At 39.1% G+C, this 24,968-nt stretch overlaps 1 protein-coding gene across 1 annotated transcript in view; it reads right to left on the bottom strand.

Moving 5' to 3' along the window:
* Amph (amphiphysin) overlaps positions 1 to 24,968 on the bottom strand; it is a 211,533-nt gene that overhangs the window by 114,030 nt on the left and 72,535 nt on the right. The window contains exon 2 of the mRNA XM_031359752.1: positions 10,239 to 10,319. Within this exon, the coding sequence (XP_031215612.1) occupies positions 10,239 to 10,319 (81 nt within the window). The remainder of the gene's footprint in view (positions 1 to 10,238; positions 10,320 to 24,968) is intronic.

Here is a 24,968-nt window from a genome sequence, read left to right as displayed (position 1 = left end):
GTTTCTATTTCCATTTTTAGATTCTGGATGGTTTTGCTCATTTCCTTCACCTGTTTGATTGTGTTTACTTTAGTTCTTTAAGGAATTTTTCTGTTTCCTCTTTAAGAGCTTCTAGCTCTTTACCTGTGTTCTCCTGTATTTCTTTGAGGATGCTATTTATGTCTTTCTTAAGGTCCTATACCATCATCCTGATAAGTGATTTTAGATCTGAATCTTGCTTTTCTGGTGTGATGGTGTGGAGTTCCTCTGTGCCTGGTAGTTTCTAGAGTTTTGTTTCTACTGGGTTGATGAGTGTTGTGGTGGGTGACTGTGGGGTGGGTGGTCGCTGAGTGAGGCTGGTGTGGCAAGACCCGCCAAGGGAACTTAACACCTCTGGTATAGACATTTTGGGAGCTCTGAACCAGGAAAGGCTGCTGAGTTGAGAACACCCTGCTGGAGCAATGTGGCCCTCCAGGCACGGCATAGCACAGGCACTTGCCATTCTTTTTTAATATTTCCTTAATTTTAATATTTAATATCACCATTCTTTATTAATATTTGATAATAACAATAATTCATAACAGCAACAAAATTACAATTATGAAGTAGCAACAAAAATAATGGTATGGGTGGCGATCACCACAACATGAGGAACTGTGATATAGGGTCATAGCATCAGGAAGGTTGAGAACATTACTGAGGATAAATAAAAACCTTGCATTTTAACCAATTCATCTAACTGTCAAGGTTTAAAAGCCAACTACCTCAATCACAGTGGTTAAGACTTAAAGACCATGTCACCAAAGTCATGTTGTTCACCTAATAGTATACCACAAGTGTGTGAAGAAGTGACTAACAGCTTTCATGCTCAGCTCTTACCACATTAACCAATAACTTTTTAAGACATTAATAATAATTACAATTCAGAATAATTGGATTATATAATAAAGTTTTAAGTTCAATTTAATGTAGCCATGGGTAAACTTTGTACCACAGGGACTTTTTATAATCTTCATTATAAAATTAAAGTAGTTAATAGTTAATAACAAAGATAATTCCCTGTTGCAAAGCCAGTATTAGCAGGAGTGAAGAGAACTAAGATGGGCTCAGTGTCCCAAAAGTAACATTAAAGGAAGTTAATGAAGACACTGCCCCTGACAAGGGGGATTCTCAGCTGGTGAGATGAGATGGTTTGTGGCCAGCAGCCCTTGGTGGTGGAAAGAAGAAAAAGGGACAATGTGTGAGCATCCTACAATACCGAGGCATGATGTAATACTGTACACTAGTGTCAAAAGAAGTGTTACAAAAATAAAGCTGTTCAAAGAAATATTTACATAGAGATTATTGGGTAACAATTCTCAAAGATGGTATTGTAGCATTTTCCTTTCTTCAAGAGTTTGTAAAATTGATGTTAATTCTCCTCTATCACAACCCACAAACCACAAGGAACTCAAGAAGAAGGAAGACCAAAAGGTGGACATTTCATTCTTCTTAAAAGAGGGAACCAAATACCCACAGAAGGAGTTGCAGAGATTAACTATGGAGCAGAGACTGAAGGAAGGGCAAGCCAGCCTAAATATAGCTATCTCCTGAGAGGCTCTGACAGTACCTGACTAATACAGATGTAGAGGCTCACAGCCATCCATTGAACTGAGTATAGGGTCCCCAGTGAAGGAGTTAGAAAAAGGACCAATGGAGCTGAGGGATTTGCAGCCCCTTATGAAGAACAACAATATGAACTAACTAGTACCTTCAGAGCTCCCAGGGTCTCAACCACCAACCAAGGACTGCACATGGAGGGGTCTGATTGTTCTGGCAGCATGTGTATAGTAGAGGATTGCAAATTCGATCATCAATAGGAAGAGAGGACCTCGGCCCTGTGAAGGTTCTGTGCCCCAATGTAAGGGAATGCCAGGGTCAATAAGTGGGAGAGGGTGGGGTGGCAGGCATGGGGAGGGGGGAGGCAACAGGGGTTTGTTTTTGTTGTTTTTGTTTGTTTCTTTGTTTTTTGGAGGGGAAACTGGGAAAGGAGAAATTTACATGTAAATAAAGAAAATATCTAATAAAAAAATCACTTTGAAAAAAAAAAATTCTCCTCTATCTTCACTCTCCAGAAGAAAAACATGGAGTTAGATGCTTCTCTATCCAGTGTTAAATCACAAATTGACTTTCTCTAATGTTTACATTTGTGTTGCCAATCTCATCTTAGTAGTTTGTGGCTGTGAGGAAATTGGCCCACTGTGGTTGCTAAATGTATAAATTGAGTATGTATAAAAGAGTAGATTGCAGTATTCTCTTACTATATATTAACTGGCTGCTGGGTCTAAAATGAGAATCTTTCAGTTCTCAGACTGGTGATTTGTGTCTGTTTGTTGTTAGTCTTGCTTAGAGATTTATCAATTCTATTGATTCGTGTTTGCAGGACCCAGTGTTTTGTTTCATGTACCATCTCACTGCTTTCTGACTCTCAGGATTATCGATTTCTCTTCTTATCCTTTTTATGTTCTTTGCCTTCCTTGCTTCAGGTTTATTTGGCACGTCTAATTTCTTGAGGTAAGAACTAGATTAGCAGTTTTTGATCATTTCTCTGTTCTAGTGTATGCCTTTAGTCCTGTAAGTTTCCTTTCCAGCGAGGTTCCAACTGCTTGCAGAGAAAATGTTTCCTACCATCTTTAAGATTTAATAATGTATCTGACTCCCCAAACAAATGCTCTTTATTTTATTCCAATGACCTAAATCTAGAATGCTACTGCTAACTAAAATTACCCTTTCTAAACCATAGGACTTAGAAAACCCCTTATTAAATCAATTGTCACTAAAATGCAAGCACTGGTGCATCTGTACTTTAGCAAGGTGTCCAGCTTCTGTTGGCATGACAACGGCATGGCCTTGGGACCAGTATCTCGGAACATGGCAGCACGTGCATTACAGACAAGTCCTTTCCACTGTTTGATTCTGGGAATGTAACAAAAAGCATGACCAACAAACCCTTTCCATATGTCAAGATGCTAAAACTAGCCACTGCCAATAATGTTAGAAGGATTAAGGACTAACCAGAGAAGACAGCAGGAAACTCTGCATTAGTAATGTATCAGTTGTGTCAATGTACAGACTCCCCATGCACTGTCCCTGGACGACTATCATTGATATTACTTAGGGGCATGTCAGAAATGCAGACATTAAGGCTGTCCACTAGGATTTAGCCTGGGGATCTATACTGTGCTAAGACCTTCTGGATGGTTCTGAAGAAGCTAAATTATGACTGACACTGCTCCAGTAAGCATACAACTCAACAAATGAGGTTCTTATTCCCAATCCAGAAGGTCTCGTGACCTGAAAGGAGAATTTCTGTCTGACTGGGACTGACTAGGCTGAGATTTAGAACCAGATCATATGCAGAGCAGACCTGATAGACTCACATTTACTCAAGGTAGTGACTAGCTCAGAAAGAAAAGGTCATGGTTCGTATTAAAGAAAAGGTGAATGTACCAACATATTCACAGTATGGCTGGGTTTTGTTGGGGTAATGTTCCGAAGGTACGTGCTAGGCCTAGCTCCTCAGCCACACAGCTATCCTTTCCTGACAGAAGTGCACCTTACCATAATAAAACACTAAGTTTCAATTCATATGTCAGTGCATAAGGCAACGTACTTTTTATTCATGTGCCTTTCAAAATGTATGTCCTAATTTTTTCTTTAGAACTACCCTCCACTTCTTCGAATATGTTGTAAAAGTGTCTTCATTGATACACATAATAAACATCACTTTCATCTCAGAACTCCTCTAGGAATACAGTCAAGTATCACCAAACATTTGTCCAACTTCAGAACAAGACTTCAAGTCCCTTAGAGAAAAGTGGCAAAGCAGGATCTGTGGCTCAGGAAAGCTAGGAGCTGCCAGGGAGGTCCTGGGTCTGCAACCTCAGCAGAAAAGAATGTAAGGTCCCAGGATTTCTTTTCTTCTTGGTGTCCACAGGTTGAGTATCTCTAATCAGAAACACCTAAAGTCTGAAAGACTCTGAAACAGGAACTCCAGGAACAGGAATTTAAAGTTTTGAATTCAGAAGTAGTTAAGATTTTGGATTTTCAAATAAATGATGTTCAACAAGTAAAATCTATACAAATATTCCCCAAATTAAAAAGTCTTGAGGATCTGAAACACATCTGGTCCTAAGCATTTCACCAAAATTGGCACCATGAAGAATGCTGAAAAGGAGGCAGGAAGGACCCCTGCCTTGGCCCTTCACAAGGAGATGGATACACATGAATCACAGATCTCTCTTCGGGTGTTTGAAACACTCTTGTTGGATCTGGCATGGATGAAAGTGCTCAACATCATTTAACACCAAGATGTGATCTGATAGTTGCAGCTCTGGGTCCAGCCAACCCATCGGCTCTTTCATTAGAGCTAGTCAATGTGCCAAAGGTGAGCTTGACAGGATGGGTGAGTTTGTTAGGCAGGAAAAGGAAAGGTCACGCTTCCTCCCTCGAGAAGCTTTTTTCCACTTATTAAGGGATCTGTCAGCAGAAAGCCAAGTGAACTGAAAATAATTGGTGCCCATACCAATCAATTCTACTAGATATTAGAAGCTCTAATAAAAGAGAAAATTCAGAAAAGGTCAAGAGGGATGTCTGGGGAGGAAGGATTAACGTCACACTTTGTCACTTCCTGCTGGATTAGCTCTCATCATGGAGCATTCTGAATACTTCATAGGAGACATCACTGATTCTATTCGCTGTTGCATCCTCATTTCTCCTTTCTTCTTTATCCTAGTTAATCAGGTTGAAATCTAGGTCATACAAGCTACAGTTGGAAATCCAACAGACTAATAGGGCCATGCAAGCAAATCCTTCACATGCAATCTGTTTCACACAAACTATGTCTTAGGAGAAGCGACTTAAGATTTTTTTTAAAAAAAAGGGTGGGGTCAGAATAAATTAAATCTAAACTCCAAACCAGAGTTCAAGGACAGACCTCATGCCACCTTTATTCCAACATAGACTAGTAAGGAAATCACCAGCAAGGGTGCCTATTTTACAAAAATAGAATTTTAAAACATCTAAACTTTTGAGTCTCATGTGACTATAGTAAATAAAAATTCAACTCGTGATAGGTATACTGCCAATCACATCATAGGGGATTGAAAAACATATTTATTGGGAAAACATGGACTCTAGGTTGTCTAGGCTAGATAATACCTTTGGTATTCTGTTTCAAGCAATGAGACACCATGATAGAATATTAATAATACTAGACTTTGTAGAGGTGACCATTGCCTTGGTAGATCATTCTTACTGTTAGTATTTGCACATAAACATCACACTTTTTTCAGCATATGCAATATATATGAATTGGCCATTCTGCTGGTTAGATTTTTTTAACCACTGTGACCAAATATTTGAAAGGAAAAAAAAATTTTATGTAAGGATTTATTTAGGTTCTCTGTTTCAAAGGTTTCAGTTCATGGCTGGCTGACTAGTGTTTCTAGGCTGTGATGAGGCCGAATGCCAGAGTAAAAGCAGTTGAAGAAATAAGATTTCTTACCTCCTGGAAACCAGAAAACACAGAAGAATGCCAGCACACTACAGAAAGGCTTCCACCTCCCTTTATCCCCTCTAGGGCTCCTATCAATTTTCTAGTTTCACTCACATCCATGAAGCTTCCTTCCTTCTTAATCTCTTAGGAAATAGCCCCAAACAGAGGTTTGCTCTACTAATCTAGGTGCTTACCAATCCAATCAAGTTGACAGTTAAGATAAACCATTGCAATAACCAACACATTTTAAAGGTAAAAGAGAACTTGTTCTCTGTAAAGCAAAAATTTTCCCAAATTTAGTTCTCAGTGTCAAATATATTTTCCATGAAAAAATTAATGAATCTCCCTCTTTACCTCCCTCATGTCCCCCCTTCTCTCTCTGTCTTTAATACACAGAGAACAAGGAATACTCTCTCTCTACTCTGTGATAAAGACTGCAAAGAATTCTTTCTGATTCCAATAGGTAACACTAAGAAAATATGCAAAAAAATTATATTTTGATGTCAAAATATTTCAAAATGAAGCCAACAGGACTCTTAAAGACTTTTTGAGAAACTTTATGTCCCTGCCCAATCTATGTGCTTCATCATTATAAAGTACAATTTCATTTTCACATTTTCCCAACTTTTTGAGTTAGCCAATGTACAGGCCTTCTAGGGTGATTATCAGCCAGTAGCCCAAAACATTTGACAAGTGTACACAGTAACAAGAGCAGAGGTGGACCAGCAAAGGGAAGTCACCCGAGACCTTTCTCCAAGAGGCACAGACTATTTGCCTGATGTAAATGATAATACAGCAAACTGTGTGTTTCTATTGTACTTAGAAAAAAAATGTCTAAACTGGGCCAGCTAACAAAAAAGTTCATTAAGAGGTTAATTTGAATTATAGTTGAAAACCACAGAGTACCACCTAGGCATGAAAATATTACCAAGGAAGACACTTTCCCAGCTAGGCTTCTGGGCAACTTAAAAAGGCCAGAAAAATATAAACAGAAAATCCAATGGCAAAAGGCTAATTGGCTCCACAGGGATTTCCAAGGCAAGATTGAGTCTTGAAAAGTAGATCAAAAGTCTTCAAGAAAGGAAGACTCTAGGGCTGAAGTGACTTCTTCAATCTAAATCCACTATCGGAAAGCAGACATTGACGATCATCTAGAAAAGTGATTGACAGGTTTTCTTGTGGAGTGCCATCCAAGTTCAGGAGATGAGGGAGACCAGTACAAAGGAAAACAGATGTTGACACATAAAACCTGCTGTCCTGGGAGACACTCAGCACAATTTACTCAATGGGCTCACATCTAACATATCTATTAGATTCTCTTTTCCATTTTTATTATTCTAAGTTCACTGCAATAGTCAATAATTTGAAAGTGCCTTTTCTGGTTACTACTCCCTTGTTCTCTACAATGACTAATCTTAGTTGTCATCTTGACTGCAACTGGTACCAATGGAAGCATAAACTACTGGGCATACCTGTGAAATATTTTCTTGATCAAATTATTGGAAGCGGGAAGACTCACCCTAAATCTGAGCAGCACCTTCTGTTGGCCGCCCAGATCAAAGGACATGGAAGAAGGAAGCTTTGTTTTCTGCCTACTTGTCCTCACTCACGGTCTCTGTGTTGTGACAATTCCCAAGTAATCTTAAGACCATTAGCTCTCAAGGAATATTCCAGGCCTTCAGTGCCAGATTGGGGCAGCAGAAACAACCAGCCTACAAAACTGCACAATTCCTGGATACACAGCCTCTCCAGTGTGAGACAGGCCCTGTTAGAAAACCCAGAGTGCATCCTGTGAGCCCATCTGAAAATTCTCGGGTTCTATCTGTCCTCATCCTTTAGAGATCCCTGACTAACTCATTCTCCAATTTCTTCCCCTTTCTTACTTTTTAAATAGAACAAGATTCCCATGGTTTATGGCAAGTCCTATCTACACATTCAAATCTTTAGTTTTAGAATATAATTGGTAACATTCAGGAATATATTTTAATGAAGACTAGTCTACATAGCTCTATACCTTCTGAGTTTTATAACCCATTTTGGCAAGAAAAAGAGATGTTGTGTCTCCCATTAAGAGAAATGCCACGCACACTTTGCGTGACGGCGGTATTTGAGGTGTAAACTTCAAGGAAAGTCAGTCTCCTGCCTCTGCATTGTCGCCTGGCACCCCAAACTCAGAGGTAGCCCAGATATGTCCCCGTACTTGTGTGCTAGGGGCCTACCAAGATATCATTTCTTAACAGCTAGAAAAAGAAAATTCGGACATTGCTCTCTGACCTTCACCAACTTTCCAACATCCTAGTCAAACCCTGGCTTGGAATGTTAAGCCATTCAAACTAATTGCCTCCAGCACTGTGGGTAGGGCATTAAAGCTCACAGAATGAGAGACTTATCCCAGGACAAGGTCAAGTAAAATCCTCATTCTCAGTCATGTACTACAGCTGAACCATTCCTAAGAATTAGCAAGAGACTGTCTCTACTTCCCCAAAAGATTAACATAGTGGGTGTTTTACCTAGGATGGGTGGGACCTTAATCTGAGAGAGTGTGTGTGAGAGAGACAGCATTCTAAATTCAGCATTCGGACTCGCTCGCACTCAGACTAGAACCAGAGCTTAGGTGGACTAGAACTTAGATCCATGCAGTCTGTAGCCCCCCCGGGCCCAGAGCGCTCTGGGCCCGGGGGGGGGGGTGCAGCACCAGTCGAGATTCAAGAGATTGAGCATTCGAGATTCGAGCATTCAACATTGAAGATTCGAGCATTCAGCACTGAAGACTCAAGATTCAAGCCTCTACCCTCCTGGCTGGCGCACCCGCAGCCTCCCGAGACTCTGGCCAGGACCATGCAGCCCAAACACACTCGGAGCCCAGGGGTGCTACACCAGTCCAGAGGAGATGACTGATGTTTTTAGATCTAGTGTGTTTTAGATGGCCTCAGATGTACCTCGACTACTGAGCTGCCAGATTTTTTCATCTCTCTTTTGCAATGATTGTAAAAGCCTCATGTCATTTTTAAGAAATACATTCAGATAGAACACTTCTTGTGTAGTGTCTGTTTGACAAAGCCGAATCCCATGCACACCTGGCCAGAACCCATCATCCCGCGGAACAAGGGACCCCGCAAGAAACCCCAGTCTGTGGCAGAGAAACAATAGAAGCCTGGTGCATCAGGGACTAAGGAACCTCTAATAGAGAGGGCAAAGTTGACCAAATAACTGCAATGACCTTTCATTGTCGATTGTCATTCCCTGGATCAAGATTGACTTGGACCCAGATGTACAGCAGAGTTCATCTTAACATTGATCCCATGTGCAACCCCATTTTCCAGAGTGCTGGCTCCATTTTCTTCCTGCCTCCTTTCTACTATGAGATTGATATTTGAGTCAAATATCAAAGATTCAAGCCTTATTAATTAGAACAGGCCATTGTAAAAAGTACTTTATTCATGTGTCTGTTAAACAAGTGTCCACAAAAGGAACAAATATCACTTCTCAACTACTCTTTACTCTCATCTCCTATGAGGAGGAATTTTAGTACACATCATTTCTCTAATTATACACTCTTGTGAAATTCCAGTAGCATAGATATGTCATGTATTTATGAATGTAATGCATTTGTATTTGTGCTTTAGGCAGCAAGAGTTTAGTTCTATTTTACCCACTGAGAATAGGTTTTAACATCTTGGAATGATGCAATCTCTATCAAAAGTGAATACATAATCTTTTCCTTATGTGTGTGGAACAGGTTATGTACACCTGTGGAGAAGTGTTGTTTACATGTGCATATGTGTGGAGGCAGGGGGACAACCTAAGGTTGATTATCCTCAGAAATTCCACAAAACGACCTCTGAGACATGTCTCTCTTTGGCCTAGAGCTCACCAGCTAGGGTGGATTAGATAGACAAAAACACCCCAAGGATTCTCATGTCTCTGTCTCCCTAGCCCTGAAGTACATGTGTGCATCATCATATCTTGAATTTTGATATGTGTGATAAGAATCAGATGTCATGTTTGCTTGCTCCTGAGGTAAGCACTTTACTGATTGATACATCTCCCCAACCAAAGAGTGCGTGGTCTTGAAGCATGTATTAAGGAAGTTCATTTGATAGACATGCTTAAAGCCTCTCTAGGACTCTGTAGGACATGGAGTTCCAAGACTGCCACCTTTTCCTCAGCTTAGCCATTTGCATTCCAAAGGTCCAGGATAGAAGGGCATAATATCCTGAAACGATACTCCAAACTCACTGTCTGCAACCCCTGCCTGTCTTCTTGTCTTCTGCAGAGTATAGAAATACCAAGTATCATCTTCACATTGTGCTGGAACATTTTGTATTGCCAGAGACACAGGATCACAGACTAAGTACAGTATAAAGACTTGAGATTTATTTTAGCTTATACTTCTTGGGTACATCTGGTAATGACAGACTTACATGCAGAGATCTGAGGCAGCTCAGAGTCAGAAGAAGAGAGTCATCAAGAGTCAGAAAGCATGTATCTCTCTGGTTTCTATCCTTCTTCTAAAGCCACCCAAATGGCTTTTTATAATCCTGACCACTTCTGAAAGGCCTTGCCTCTAAATACTGTAGTAGTAGATTAAATAGGGACCTCCTTAAGACTTCACAGTGGGGATTAACGTCCAACACATGAGCTTTGGGAATTATCCAAACCACACCATATGTGAAAACATAAACAGTTCTTCCTACTGCAGAAACTTAAGAACTGGACTTACCTCTTGTCGCTTGAAGTTCTGGACATATTCTTCAAACTGTTCATCTTTTGTTTCATCAGCTTTCCCCAGCTTCTGGAGCACCTAGTTTGTGAATGAGACAAAACGCTTTGGTTTAAAAGTGAATATAGAGCGGAATCATGTGTGTGTTCAGTGGAGACTACTGTCTTTCACCAAGGGTTCTGAGCAGAATCCATCCTCAGCACTGCTACCTTTCCTGTTGTGGTAGTGTTCTTGGCAGCTTTAGAGCTCAATAGACTTAAATTTTGGACACAGATCCATCCCCCCCTCCCAGGCTGTGTGATTTTTGAGCAAGGATCGTGCAACATTTCATTTGTTTGCTCACATATACATTCCTTTAGGAAGCTGTGCACAACTTTAAGACTTAAGCTAAGCTCTACTAGTCATTTTGTCTCCAGAAGCTACCAAAAATGCATGATGCATAATGGGTAACCAGATATGTGTTATTCAGTGAAGCAAGGCTTTATGACTAAAGTATGCATTCTAGGGATGGCATTCAATTCTCCTGAACATGTTTCAATACTCCCTTCAATTCAATAAACATTCCAAATGGCCATGGGTATAGAACTATTGTACAAGCTCATAATAACCATTGGCTACCCAGAAATGCAAAACAAATAAATCAGGAGGGAGTGTTTATACTAAAATCATCTGACAGTCTAGTAGAATTCCTAAGGCAGATCTACAAACACAAATCAGAGACAGTGTATTATAAGCAATACAAGGATGATACAGAGTGTTGTAACCATATCTTACAGAGTTCAAGGCTTCAGAGAATACTCTGTAGAGGGGGTTTTCATCTGCTGTTAGCAACTCTAATGGACAGAAATGTAGTAGAGTTTCTTCCAGGCCTTGAAGGGGGTCTAAGCAAATTCACAAGAAATATTATGACTGCTGCACGGTACAAGATGCCGAGAGAAGCACTTTGAAAAAATAACTAAGAAGCCATCTGAAGAGAAAGCCGAGTTCTCCAGGAGAACCTCGGAGTTGATGTGGAGTGTCCTTATATCTCATCTTTAAAGCTCTGACTTGCTCAAGGACATGGAAACTCTATAAACACTGCCTTCTAGAAATTTGCCTTGTGACATCCTGTGGCATTATAAAATGTCATTTAAAAAAGTACTCTACTACAGAGATCCACATTTATCAAGACACACAGAGTTAATGCCTGTGGGGAGCTCAGTTCCAATTCAGAATCTAACTACTATTTTTATTATTGTTGTATTAGAGATAAAGAGAAGCAACAGAAGCCACACTTGCAACAGAGGCAGACTTGAATAACCAAGAAAGCCCTCAGGCTCTTCTCTTCCCCTGTGTTTTCTTTCTAAACCTCACAATTTTAAGGAAGGAGATTTTGGCATTTACTGGTACTTTACTCATTTTTGCCTTTTCATAAAAAAAAAAATGGTTTAAAGAGAATTCTATCAAATTACCTTTGACTACCCAAACACACACACACAGATACAGACACATGTACAGACACATGAAATCTAACAATGATGAGGGAAGGCGCTGACATGCAGCACACAGCATTCCCCTAGCTCTCAAAGTCCACACACCCAACTCCCCTTCAGATACTCTATATCATAGGAATGGCTAAGCCTCCTTTAACTCTTCATCTGCTGACAACATGCAGGCAAGGGGTGCTACCAATCTCTTCTGAACAAGAGGAACTGTGGCATTCTCAGCTCTACAGCCTTTTAAAATAGTGAATAGAAACTTCAGTCCTGGATATAAGAAAAGAATACTACAGGTATATTGCATACCCACTGTGAGCCTAAAATCACAGACAACAATTATCTTTACTCTCTTCCTCATGACAGTCTTGTGTGGCACCTATTTTAATCATGTGACTCCTGAAGGATTAGGATCACATGGTTGGGTAAATGACCTCTTGGAAATTTCTAGAAAAATTACCTTTCTGTAATCCAGCTTCTCTGGCACCCTCAGTATGGCCTTTTTCTTCTCAGAGGAAGCAGGTAGGACCCACCCATCAAATCTAATATTCTGATTTTTCATGGACAAAATATATGAAGGGCACTGGGTTCTAAGAAATGTGTCTTATGGGATGCATGACTGTAATAATGGGAAGATCGTGCATCGACTCCTGTATGAAGCTTCTCATTGAAATTGCATACCTTGGTTCCTTCTGTTTCCTGTTTAAAGAATGATATAAGTGAGATGAGGCCAGAGAACAACCATGAAATAGTTCCTACACGTAAAAAGAGTTCCCAACCTGATAGTGTCATTGAGAATAACAGAGTGTATAGAACTCTTGAGTTGCACTGGTTCCCCAGTGCTGGGTTTCTTTGTCTTTGTCTCCACAGAGGAGAGCTAGGAAAGGAGGAGAGGTAGGAAAGCTAATCTTTCCAGGAAAAATTTTCACTCCATTGACCATATTGAAAACTTGGTGCATTCTCTTTCAATTGACCCTTAAAACAGTCTACTCATCCCTAAGCTAAAGATGAACAAACTGAGACTAAGAAAAATAGATGTTTGTACAAAATCACTTCCTTTGTAAGAAGCAGAACCCATTCACTATGGTTCCTTTCCCATAAAGATAGTGTCACCCCAGGGCTTTGACATTGTAGAATGGAGACTTAGAATACCAATCCTGAAATATCAAGGGAAAACTTGACTAGCTTTCAGTTTTAATAGGCGCAAAAGAGGAGTCTCCATAGCAGGTACTGAATTATTTGCCTTTCTTTCAAGGTCTCTCAACAGAACTCCATTTTGTATTCCTAATTCATCATGAACCAAATCTGAGATTTTTGTGATGGATGGCAAAGTTGCAATGGCCTCTGATACTATGGATAGAAGAAGACATGTTGGATATACAGGCTGTCACAATGTAATGGCTCAGAAATCTTGACCTATCACAACATAGGGACCTATTCTACATGCGAACTTAGAATAATTACTAAAGGTTTTCAATTTGTACATGAACAAAAACACATATGTCGTCTACATTTTTTCCTTTTATTGAAAAATAGATTTTTTCTCATATAATATATCCTGATTATAGTGTGTCCTCTTTCTCTCCCAGTCTCTACCCTTTTCACCTTCCATCCAGATATTCCCTCTTTCTGTCTCTCATTAGGAAACAAACAGGTTTCTAACAAATATCAATAAAACAAAATAAAATAATAAAATAAAGAACTGTCACATCAGACTAGGACAATACTGAAGAAAAGGCACAAGAAGTGGATATAGATGCAGAAACTCACATATTTGCAAGCTTAGGCATCTCATAAAAACACAGAACTAGAAACTCCAATATATGCACAAATTGCATAGATATTTCTAATACATATTAAAAATTAAAAATTAAAAAATTATGCCCTGACACAACATTGTGAGACAAGGAACCTCTAAAGATGCCATTAAGTTCATTAAGTTCATTTCTGTTGCCCATCTACCCAAAAAGTACTCTTTTCCACACTGAGACTGCCTTAGAGAAAATTAAATTTTCATTGGCAGGTAATTATCAATTGGAGATTGTAGCTTCAGGGTTGGGGATGGGGACATGTGCCACCTATAATTTAAGATCTAAATAAATTTTTGTATCTCCAGTGTTTCTTTACTGAACACTTCATCCCTGCCTTGACATTTTATGATACCGTCAAACTACAAAATTCTCTCTCCTATCATACAGTCATGATGCTTCCTAAATCCTCCATGAATCTTTCCCATTTCAAGTGGGATCATCACCACTAACTTCTTCCTGTTTACTATAGTAACAAAAGTGCAGTTATGGGCTTCTAGGTATTTCTGTCATAACTCCTCATTTGTCTGAGCTTTACTGTGTTTCAGGTTATTTTCCAGAGACTAAAAGGGTTACTTCCTTTAATTCTCATGATAACCTTATAGCATAGACTACCAAGTCCGTAGTGAGGAGAACTAAACAGTGAGAAGGCACAGAGGTTTTAGGAGGAGATCCTGATCTAAAGGAGAACTCTGGTCCTATCTACACCCTCGTTCTAAAAGCATCTGTCCATTGGATTTCTCTGTCATGTTACATTTATCTTATCTTTCAAAGATCTGGTCTTCTTAATAGCCCAGATTCTCCATAACCTTGTCAATCCCCATGTGTCACTAAATCAATCAAGAAAATGCAGGGATTAATAAACAATTTTCATTATAACTCAAGTAATAGTTTAGAACTAATTCTGTCCTGGTTAGGTTCTGTCAACTACATGACAAACATACTCATATTTGGGAAAAGACAATGTTAACTGAAAGAAAAATGTGTCAAAAAGATTGGCCTACAAGTCTGTTAGGAATTTTCTTTCTTTTTTTTCTTTCTTTTTTTCTTTTTTTCTTTTTCTTTTTCTTTTTTTTCCTTTGGTATTTTCGAGACAGGGTTTCTCTGTATAGCTCTGGCTGTCCTGGAACTCACTCTGTAGACCAGGCTGGCCTCGAACTCAGAAATCCACCTACCTCTGCCTCCCAAGTGCTGGAATTAAAGGCGTGCGCCACCACTGCCCGGCTTAGGAATTTTCTTAATTAGTAATTTGAATGGGAGGGCCCAGCTCACTGTGGATAATACAATCCTTTGGCTGTTGGTCCTAAGTTATATAAAAACATTTGGGTTTAGTAGTTTAATTTCCTCCATATTGATACTTTCCTATTTGAAAATCAAGACATTTTCATCGTTAACCTTTGTTCTTGTTTTTCAAATGACAAATCGTACATAAAAAGTCCAACATGTACTTTTTTTCAGTGAAATTCTTCGTTGCTCCCCAGGACTACATTGCTACTCCCAGGCTCACTGTGCCTGTTCCAATTTTTTAAAAAAAATAAATAAATAAAATAAAAAAATAAAAAGTCAAATGGAGAGGCAAAGCAGGAACATGATGAGTCAGAGTGTGTTGGGAAACTCTGTTTCCTGTTTCCCATCCAGCACTGATCTTACGAGACTGAGTTGCAAGCCATGTGCCAGTGGCATGGTACTTCTATTCTTTCCTGGGGAAATTACTCCTTCATAAAGTGGCCAAGCACATAATACCTAAGGATTTAGAGCTGTAGTTTCCATACTTTCTTCATAGTGTAAAGGCAAGATTCTAGTCAAGTTTTATATTCCCAAAGTGGAAGGCAAATTCACTATTGACTGCAGCTGTGGTTAGGGAATAATAGTTCTGTTTAGTATTTTAAATTAGAAATGGAGCAGTAAGTTGGCAGCTTAAAAAATAAAAAACACACACATGACATTTGAAGTCAGAGGGAAAAAATTGCTATCTTCCTTTGACCATGGAAATGGCTTCTGTTAATTAAAGGAAAAGATCAAAGCATAGTCCAGCAATGCTGATGGTTGAGCCCCAGCAGCAACACCAGGCTTGTGATTCAGAAGAGAAGTTGATAAGGGCAAACGATGCAGACCAGATGGCAAAGAGCTTCAGAAAGGAGGCTACATGGGGATGTCAATGACAGGTGGTAATGCCTAGCTTCATACTAAGATGAGAGTTGTGTATTCTTAGAAGAACTTGGAAGAACTGATGCCTGGATACTTTAGAGGAATGCATATATGGTGAATGAAGGTGATAACTAAACAAACTTCATGACCTGCTAGCTCATGCTTCTGTTTTGCCACTGCATGTCAATGGGAGAACTATAAAGTTAAATGATTTCTCCTGTGTAATGAGGCATCTTCTCATCACACTTTCTGCCTTCACCAAAATAAAAACGATGTAGTATTATATAAATATTATCTACTGGTGATATGTATAAGGTAAATGACTGGAAATTATATGTAGCCAGAGTAAACACCAGGCAATGTAGCTATTTAATGACGGCTTTCTATCAAGTTCATGATTCTCCACTCTTCGATCAAGAATCCTTTAAAGTTGAGAACGCATGCATAGTCCCTTGACACTGCAGAGGAAAGGAAAATGTCTTAGTAGAAATGATAGCTTGATATCTTGAAAAGTTGACTAGACTGTGAGATTATCTTCTCCTGTGTCTGTTACTTTTCTGTTTCTGAAATAAAGCACTGTGGCCAAAACAGACTGGAAGGAAGAGTTTATTTTGCCAGTTCCAGAGAGTTGAGTCCATTGTGGTAGAAAAGCATGGCAACAGTGGCTGGAGCAGGAAGCTGAGAGGTCACACCCTCAGCCACAGACTTGAAGCACAGAAAGCAAACTAGAAGTAGAATAAGGTTCTATTCTCGGAACACAACCCAAGTATTCAGATGCCTGAGCCCATGGGGGAGCATTTCTCACTCAAACCAATATACCCTGGGCCGATTCTTTACTCAGAACTAATTCTTTAAAAAAAAAAAAAAAAACTTGAAACTTCCAACTATCAGTACTAGGGTGTAATATACACCAGTCGATAGTGAAAGTTTGCTCGTTATCTTCTGAGGCTAAGAGATGGACCAGTCTTCCTTCACCAGCAGCCTTCTTTAAAGTCACAGCACTGTTTCATGTCAAGTCTACACACAACACTATGACCCCGAATTAATCTTCATGTTCTTTAGGCAAGGGAAGCAATTCTCCCAGGTATCACTAGCCAGATGTTCCAGAGACGCCTCATGCCTACTGAACTTGTAGCAATGTACCCTGCAACAAAGCTGTTGGCACTAAGAGCATACTCGGACATGAAACCCAGGAAGCGTTTATACTCGACAATGCACCACAGAGGAGACTTGTCCCTGGCTGCACCTTACAGATTCATTGGGTCAGTTGTACAGGGTCAGTTACCATCCTTACCCAGGTAAATTATCAATTTGAAGTTACAGACTGCTCCACAAGTTTTTTAGGAAGGTAGAAGAAAAACTCCAGAAGACTTTCTAAGACATCAACTGGGAGCAGCAAATTGTCTGGGGTAAGAGAGGGATGCTTGTCCTGTGAGTAGGAAACAGATGGAAGGGGTCCCTGGAGGAGGGACAACATGTTCTTGTTATTCTTCCTTTCTTGAAAATGCTGCCCTTTGACTTAATTATTCTTATATGTTAGTTTCATTGATGGAAACCTTAACTGTGTCAAGCACAGTTCTGAGTGCCTTAGTTTTAAAATTCACTTAGTCCTACCCACCATCTAGCAAGTCAGGTTACTATGATGGTCCTCTTTCATCGATAAGGCCACATGAGTGCATACAGCTATGTGGAGATTGGAAACACTGAGTGCTTCATTGAGAGCCATGAAGCTAATTTGTAACAGCCTAGATTCAAAGTAGACAGCCTCATGGCCAAGTCATCTCCTATCCTCTGCATATTACCATCCTGAAGGCTGCTGCAGAGAAGGGAGGGCAAGCTGATAGTAATAATTCCACTCAAAATTCAATATTTTCCCTCTACCTTAGTGCCCACCGATATCCAGAGTGGTCATACAACAGTGTTAGATCCATAGTCTTCTTAAATGGAAGCCATTTCATATCAACTCCATCCAAATTATTATTTGAACTCAGATATACTATAAGAATGGACGCAAGTTAAACAAAATATATTCTCTTCATTCTTACTTGGAGAAAACTTCCAATTAGCCTCTGTTAGTAACAGGATGTACTGACTGGTTTTATGCCATCTTGACACAATCTAAAGTCATCTTGGAAGACAGAACCACAACTGAGAAAATGTCTCCACTGGATTGGCCTGTGGACAATTTTCTAGATTGACGATTGTTGGTTGATGTGAGAGGTCCCAGCTCATTGTGGTTGCCACCATCCCTGGGGAGGTGACCCTGGGTGCTATAAGAAAGCAGGTTGAACAAGCCATGAAGAACAAGCAAGTAAACAGTACCCTTCCATGGCTTCTGCATCAGCTCCTTCCATTAGGTTTGTGCCTTGTTAGAGTTCCTACTCTGAATTTCCTCAGTGATGGAATGTGGTGTGAAACTGTGAACTGAAAATAAATCCTTTCCTTCCCAAAGCACTTTACTCATGGTGTTTTATCACAGCAACAGAAACCATAGGTAAGACATAGACCCAGGCTGGCATCACTTCTTTGTACCAGCATTATAGATCAGGGCACAGAGCATGACTCCTGAGTGCAGCAAAAGTGGCCCTGGAAAAAACATTAAAGACAACTTTACTTAATATATGCCATCGATAAAAAGGAAGATAAAAACCCTACCACCACCAGGGCTAGCTGAAATCTCACCACCAGAAGCATCATGTGAGGTTTAGACCCACCAAGCTTCTTATTCTTGGGAAACCAGGGTGGCCAGAGGCAGAGCCTTCTTATTATTCTTGGCTCACCTGTTTTGACAGAACCAAAGAACCCTGCATGCTATGGCACTTTCATGAGCTCCTTACACCCTAAAATCTTCACCTCACAGAACATACCTTCTGTGAAGGCCTCTTTGACTGATTAATGAGAAAAATAAATATTTGTGATAAATTTCCAGAAGTTAAAGAAGCCACATCTTCGGCAATAGGGACAGATTCCTTCCAGACTCTCTGGGTTGCTGTCCTGAGCAGACCTTGAACCCAGGCTCCACAGCCAGTCCAACAACACAAAGAGGAAGCTGCTGCACTCCCAGCTGTTCTAACAAGCCCAGGGTCACAGGATCCCAGAATCACAGGATCACAGAGACAGCTTGACTCTGAGGAGTTCTGACACAACCAGGATCACAGGAAGGACAGGCTCCAGTCAGATTTAGCAAGGGCAGGTAGCACTAGAGATAACCAGATGTTGGGGGGCAAGCTTAAGAAAATAAACAACACAAACCAAGGTCACTTGCTATCATCAGAACCCAATTCTCCCACCATAGCAAGTCCTGGACACACCATCATGCCAGAAAAGCAAGATTCAGATCTAAAATCACTTATCATAATGATGATACAGGACGTTAAGAAAAACATAAATAGCACACTCAAAGAAATACAGGAGAACACAGGTAAAGAGCTAGAAACTCTTAAAGAGGAAACACAAAAATCCCTTAAAGAACTACAGGAAAACACAATCAAACAGGTGAAGGAAATGAGCAAAACCATCCAGAATCTAAAAATGGAAATAGAAACAATAAAGAAATCAGAAAGAGAGACAACCCTGGAGATACAAAACCTAGGAAAGAAATCAGTAGTCAGAGATGCAAGCATCACCAACAGAATACAAGAGATAGAAGAGAGAATCTCAGGGGAAGAAGACACCATAGAAAACATTGACACAACAGTCAAATAAAATGCAAAAAGCAAATAGCTCTTAACCTGAAACATCCAGGAAATCCAGGACACAATGAGAAGACCAAACCTAAGGATAATAGGTATAGAAGAGAGTGAAGACTCCCAAGGTAATGGGCCAGTAAATATCTTCAACAAAATTATAGAAGAAAACTTCCCTAACCTAAAGAAAGAAATGTCCATGAACATACAAGAAGCCTACAGAACTCCAAATAGACTGAACCAGAAAAGAAATTCCTCCTGTCACATAATAATAAAAATACCAAATGCACTAAACAAAGAAAGAATTTTAAAAGCAGTAAGGGAAAAAAGGCAAGTAACATATAAAGGCAGGCCTATCAGAATTATGGCAGATTTCTCACCAGAGACTATGAAAGCTAGAAGATCCTGGGCAGATGTCATACAAACCCTACAAGAACACAAATGCCAGCCCAGGCTACTATACCCAGCAAAACTTTCAATTACCTTAGATAAAGAAAACAAGATATTCCATGACAAAACAAAATTTACACAATATCTTTCCACAAATCCAGCCCAACAAAGGATAATAGATGGAAAATATCAACATAAGGAGCAAAACTACACCCTAAAAGAAGCAAGAAAGTAATTGTTCAGCAAATACACACAAACCTAATTCCACCTCTTACAGTAGAAACAACAGGAAGTAACAATTACTTTTTCTTAATATCTTAAATATCTTAATATAAAAATTAATATTACCTACATATCCTAATTGATTGAAATCCAAAAATGTGAGGAATTAGAAATTTGTTGATTGTCATCCAATGGTCTCTCTAATTTGGTAATTGGAGAAATAGGTCCAACATTGTACAATCTATATACACTTTCAGCTTGTTTGTTTTTGACAGTGTCTTGCTATGGACAACGTAAGGGTCTTGAAATCTTGCTTCTCCTATCTCAGCCTCTGTATTAGTAGTATTGTTTATTTTATGTTTTACACTATACTATGGTTTTTCAGAACAGCTTCTATATTTCAAAAGTATTTATATACCCAAGGGAGACATAGACAATTAACTTGGGAGGTGGCTTGTAGGAAAGAGAACAACAAAGAGTGAGACTGAATGCTTTGCTTGACATTTGTAACTCTTGTATCAAGTTTGAAGAAGAGGACTTTATAAGTTACTCTTTCTCTAAGATGAATGCTTTTCCAAATTATCACAGCCAATGAACCAGATTCTTACCCACACCTAATGTCTGTGCCACCCTCCAAGGAGAACCATTGTTCATTGAAACAGTTGGTGAATGACTTTATGGATAGACTATCTTAATACACACACCATTTCTTAAATGAATGTAACCTGTTCTTTATGGCCTGAGAATAAAGTCACTCACTCAAGTCAAATAGTTTTAACCATAGCAGGAAGTCTGTATCCAAAAATCGTGCCTACAATTCATTCCTTGGTGCAGCAGAACTGTCAACTCTCAGCTTAGCTATGAGGGAGGTAAATCCTTTGGTGATTTGAGGATCACTGAAGTACAGCCTTATTACAATGAAATCCAATGTCTAAAAATTGTTCTTATTTTGGGCTTGTACCACAGCAAGAGTCAAAATTTTAAACTCTACTAAATACAAAACAAACAAACAAACAAACAAAAAAGACTTTATATATTTATGTCCACTTAAGAAAATACTAGTAGTGATGTATTATTTTGAAATATACAGTTAATATGTTTGGAGTTATTTAAAATTTATATTGAGAAAAACATATGTATTTTCAGTATTGCTGTAGACAAGCATCTACATAAGACTATTAAATTGATTGTTGTTTTATATCCAACAACTTTTATACTACTCATTTTTATTGTTATAATATTTTATAAATTTTAAGGAATATGACAAAAAAGAGATATTGTAGGTATTGAAGAGGGGGTTTCTGGGAGGAGTTGGGGTACAAAAGGAAAACAAGAATGTGATTTAATTCTATTTCCTTAAAATATGTTTTTAAATGTTAACAAATTCAGATAAATTGAAATCATGTAACTTTTCTCATCATAATGCAATAAAAGTTAAAAAAAAATAAAAAATAAAAAAATAAAATTTGGCACTGCAGAAAAAAAAAGAAACAAAACCCCAAACACTGAAAGAAAAAAAAGAGAATTGTTGATACCCTAATAGACAGAATCCTAAATAGTAGTTCCTTAATGAAGACAGACACACCTACAAGAGGAAGCACACCTACACAGCAGCCCTTGAATAGAGACTTCAACAAAAAGGCAGGGCAACTCTCTTCCCCAAGCAATGGAGACTGGCCAGGACCTCTCTCTCTACAAAGGGTTTTATGTCTTGCATTTATGCATAGAATGCAAGAACCACAGCTGATATTCTGTTTTTAGGCTAGGAAAAAGTTCATGGTTTCCATCACAAGAGGAACCACTGCTTTAAGGTTAAGAGACTTCCCAGGAACAGTGGAAAGAAGTAAGTAAAAACTCACACAAACCTGGACCCCACTTTTGAGGGATGGATTGTCCACGCAAAGACTTTAACTTTTCAAAGTCTGTTTCCTTGTTCATAAAAATGGACAACTCGGGAAAGAGCAACTCGGGAAAGGATTTTTTAATTAGCATGCAATGTGTCAAATGCCACCATGATAGTTTTGAACAAAGAATATATTCGTGATTCTGCTTCTCACTAACACTGCTCCCCTTTTGTATCCTCCTCAGATGCCTTTCCACACACCTATCCTGCCTCCCCATCAAACATTCCACTCTCCTCCACTCCTTTCTACATTTTAAGACTCTATACCTATAAACAAACACACTGTTTGCTATGCAGAAACCACATATGAATTAGAACCTGTCTGTCTGTATGTCTGTCGGTCTGTTTGTTTTTGTTTTTGTCTTCAATTCCAGGAAAGTTAAAGAAGAATACAAGCAAAATTTCCAGCTAGAATCTGAAGATATTTAAGAAAGGTAAAAATCTCTTCTTGATTTAATAACTTTACTTTAAATTCCAATATGAAAGAGTTACAGGACAGTGCAGTGACTCACTGAAAAATGCCATCAAAAAACTTCAGCATATTTTTAGGGGTCTTCCTGCAGCCTCCCATTGCTTAGACTAATACTACAGAGGTAATAAGATTTCATGGAAACTGGACCAGCTTTGATTTTGAGGATGACTGGCCAGAAGTTCTCTTATTAAGCTCAAATAAACATCTGGAGGATTTTCTAACTTGAAGCACCACAAACATGCCAGCAACACTGCTGATAACAACAGACCCACGGGCAGCTTAAGCTACAGATAGAACCTGGCTGGTGGCTACTGCATATCTCAAGGAGCATAGGACGGAAGCTGGCTACAGAAATGGAATCCCCCTATGACTGAGCCACTTCAAACCAGAAGATAATAGTGTCTACAAAGGGCCTACTCAGATATTTCATTCTGAATCTAGACAATCTCGCCTGGAAATAGCATGGAATATGGATTAGGCCTAAGAAAAATGAACATTATTACTAGTAGATTTTACTATGGAGACTAAAATAATTCAAAGGAATGGCTTGTTTTCTTATTAATCAACATGCTTACTAACTAATTAATTTAAATAGTTGCTAAGAACAGTGTGACTTCCATTACAGGGCTGTCTGGCCACCAGTCATGCCAACAAATCTGTTATCTCGGAACAAAATCTCATTCTTTTATATCCCTTTTAACCAACTGGAATCTTTCAGTAACTTGTTACTTCCCACCTTGTTAAACATGTTATGAATGAGAAAAAGTTTAGATTATACTCAGAGATCTTTTGCAAAAAGCTTCTTTGTTTAGCATAATCCCATTGGAGGTGCCAGCAACTACACAAGTCCTTAGCTGGACACATAAAAGCCATGGCATACACCCCAAATGTGGAGGCTCATGAATTTCTCAAAGCTTCAGAGGGCTCCAACAAGATGTATGTCCCAAACACAATTTGGGGGTCATTTTTATTTTTTAATATATACTGGTCAAAAATAATAATTAATTAGTAAGAAAATAGCCACAAGCATTCTGCAGATTGAGGTCGGAATGGAGTTCTTTTCATGTGCAAAGAGCTCACTAGTAGACTGACACACAAATGGACTTACTCTGATAACGATGCCTAATGCAGGGCTCATACTCTTCAGCTCATTTCATTCACGTGGTTGTTTAAAGAGCTGTTTCCAACCAAGAAGGAATATAGCCTACACAAGGGTGCTCTGCCAGAGCCGTGACACAGACACTGGTATCTGAGAGATGCTGTTCCTTGTGGCTAGCTGGGGGCATTTATATTAGAGCAATACACTTGTAAATGATAGAGAATAAAAGAGTAATCATACTGGCTAGGAAGGGGTAAAGGGGATGGAAATAGGCTAGATAAAATGTCCCAAAATACATTAGCTAGGAAGAATTAGATCTAGTGTTCTGTAGCACTGTGATATAATGAACAACAAGTAATTGCACATTTCTAAATAATTTGAAATGTCCAAATATCCCATGCTCATATGAATGACAAAGGTTTAGAGAGATGGAAATGATAATTACCTGAATTTGATCATAATATAATATAAACATGTATGGAATTACCCCACTAATATTTACAAACATTGTACTTTAGTTATGAGTAAAAGCACCATTGTTATGTCTTAGCACAGACATGATCTAAAAAGACAGCAAAACCCACCATGCCAGAAAACATTGCGCATGATAAACAAGACTGAGCATTCTAGTCTCCTAGTGAGCTCTGCTAGCCCAACATTTCCAGGACCAGAAACCTGAGGCTGATAATAGATATTTATCAATGAAGAGCATCTGATAGGATGTTCTCAGCCTTCAGTTGGAGGCCTTTCCAATTCAGGGCAGATGATGCTTCCCTCTGAGATGCCTTCAAAACTTTTAGCACAGGAGTTTGCACTACAGTCTCATCAATATCGTTTAGATGTTAATTTTCCTTATTTGAGAATTCAGGGCAATTAAAACAAAACAAAACAAAATCTCACCAGGTGATTGTAAAGAAACTAATAAGTAAACTCTAAAATGTGTGTGTATACAGCTTGGTTTTTTGTTTGTTTGTTTGTTTGTTTTTTTACTGAGAGAATTTTTTTATTAGATGTTTTCTTTATTTACAATATCTCCTTTCCCAGGTTCCCCTCCAAAAAATAAATAAATAAATAAATAAATAAATAAATAAATAATAAAATTAAATTAAATTAAAAAATGAAAACTAAAAAAAAACCCCTGTTCCCTCCCTCCTCCCCTTGCTCACCAACCCACCCTCTCCTGCTTACTGGCACTGGCATTCCCCTACACTGGGGCATAGAACTTTCACAGGGCCAAGGGCCTCTCTTCCCATTGATGACCGACTTGGCCATCTTCTGCAATACATATGCTGCTGGAGCCATGAGTCCCCCCCCCCATGCATACTCTTTGATTGGAGTTTTAGTCCCTGGGAGCTCTGAGGGTACTAATTAGTGCATGTTGTTGTTTGTCCTAAGGGACTACAAACCCTTCAGCTCCTTGGGTCCTTTCGCTAGCTCCTTCATTGGGAACACTGTACTTAGTCCAATGGACGGCTGTGAGCCTCTACTTCTGTATTAGTCGGGTACTGTCAGAGCCTCTCAGGAGAC

The sequence above is a fragment of the Mastomys coucha genome, unplaced genomic scaffold (assembly GCF_008632895.1).
Source record: "Mastomys coucha isolate ucsf_1 unplaced genomic scaffold, UCSF_Mcou_1 pScaffold7, whole genome shotgun sequence".
Taxonomy (NCBI): domain Eukaryota; kingdom Metazoa; phylum Chordata; class Mammalia; order Rodentia; family Muridae; genus Mastomys; species Mastomys coucha.
Note: the sequence above shows the minus strand (reverse complement) of the source record. Positions and strands in the feature narration are given on the sequence as shown.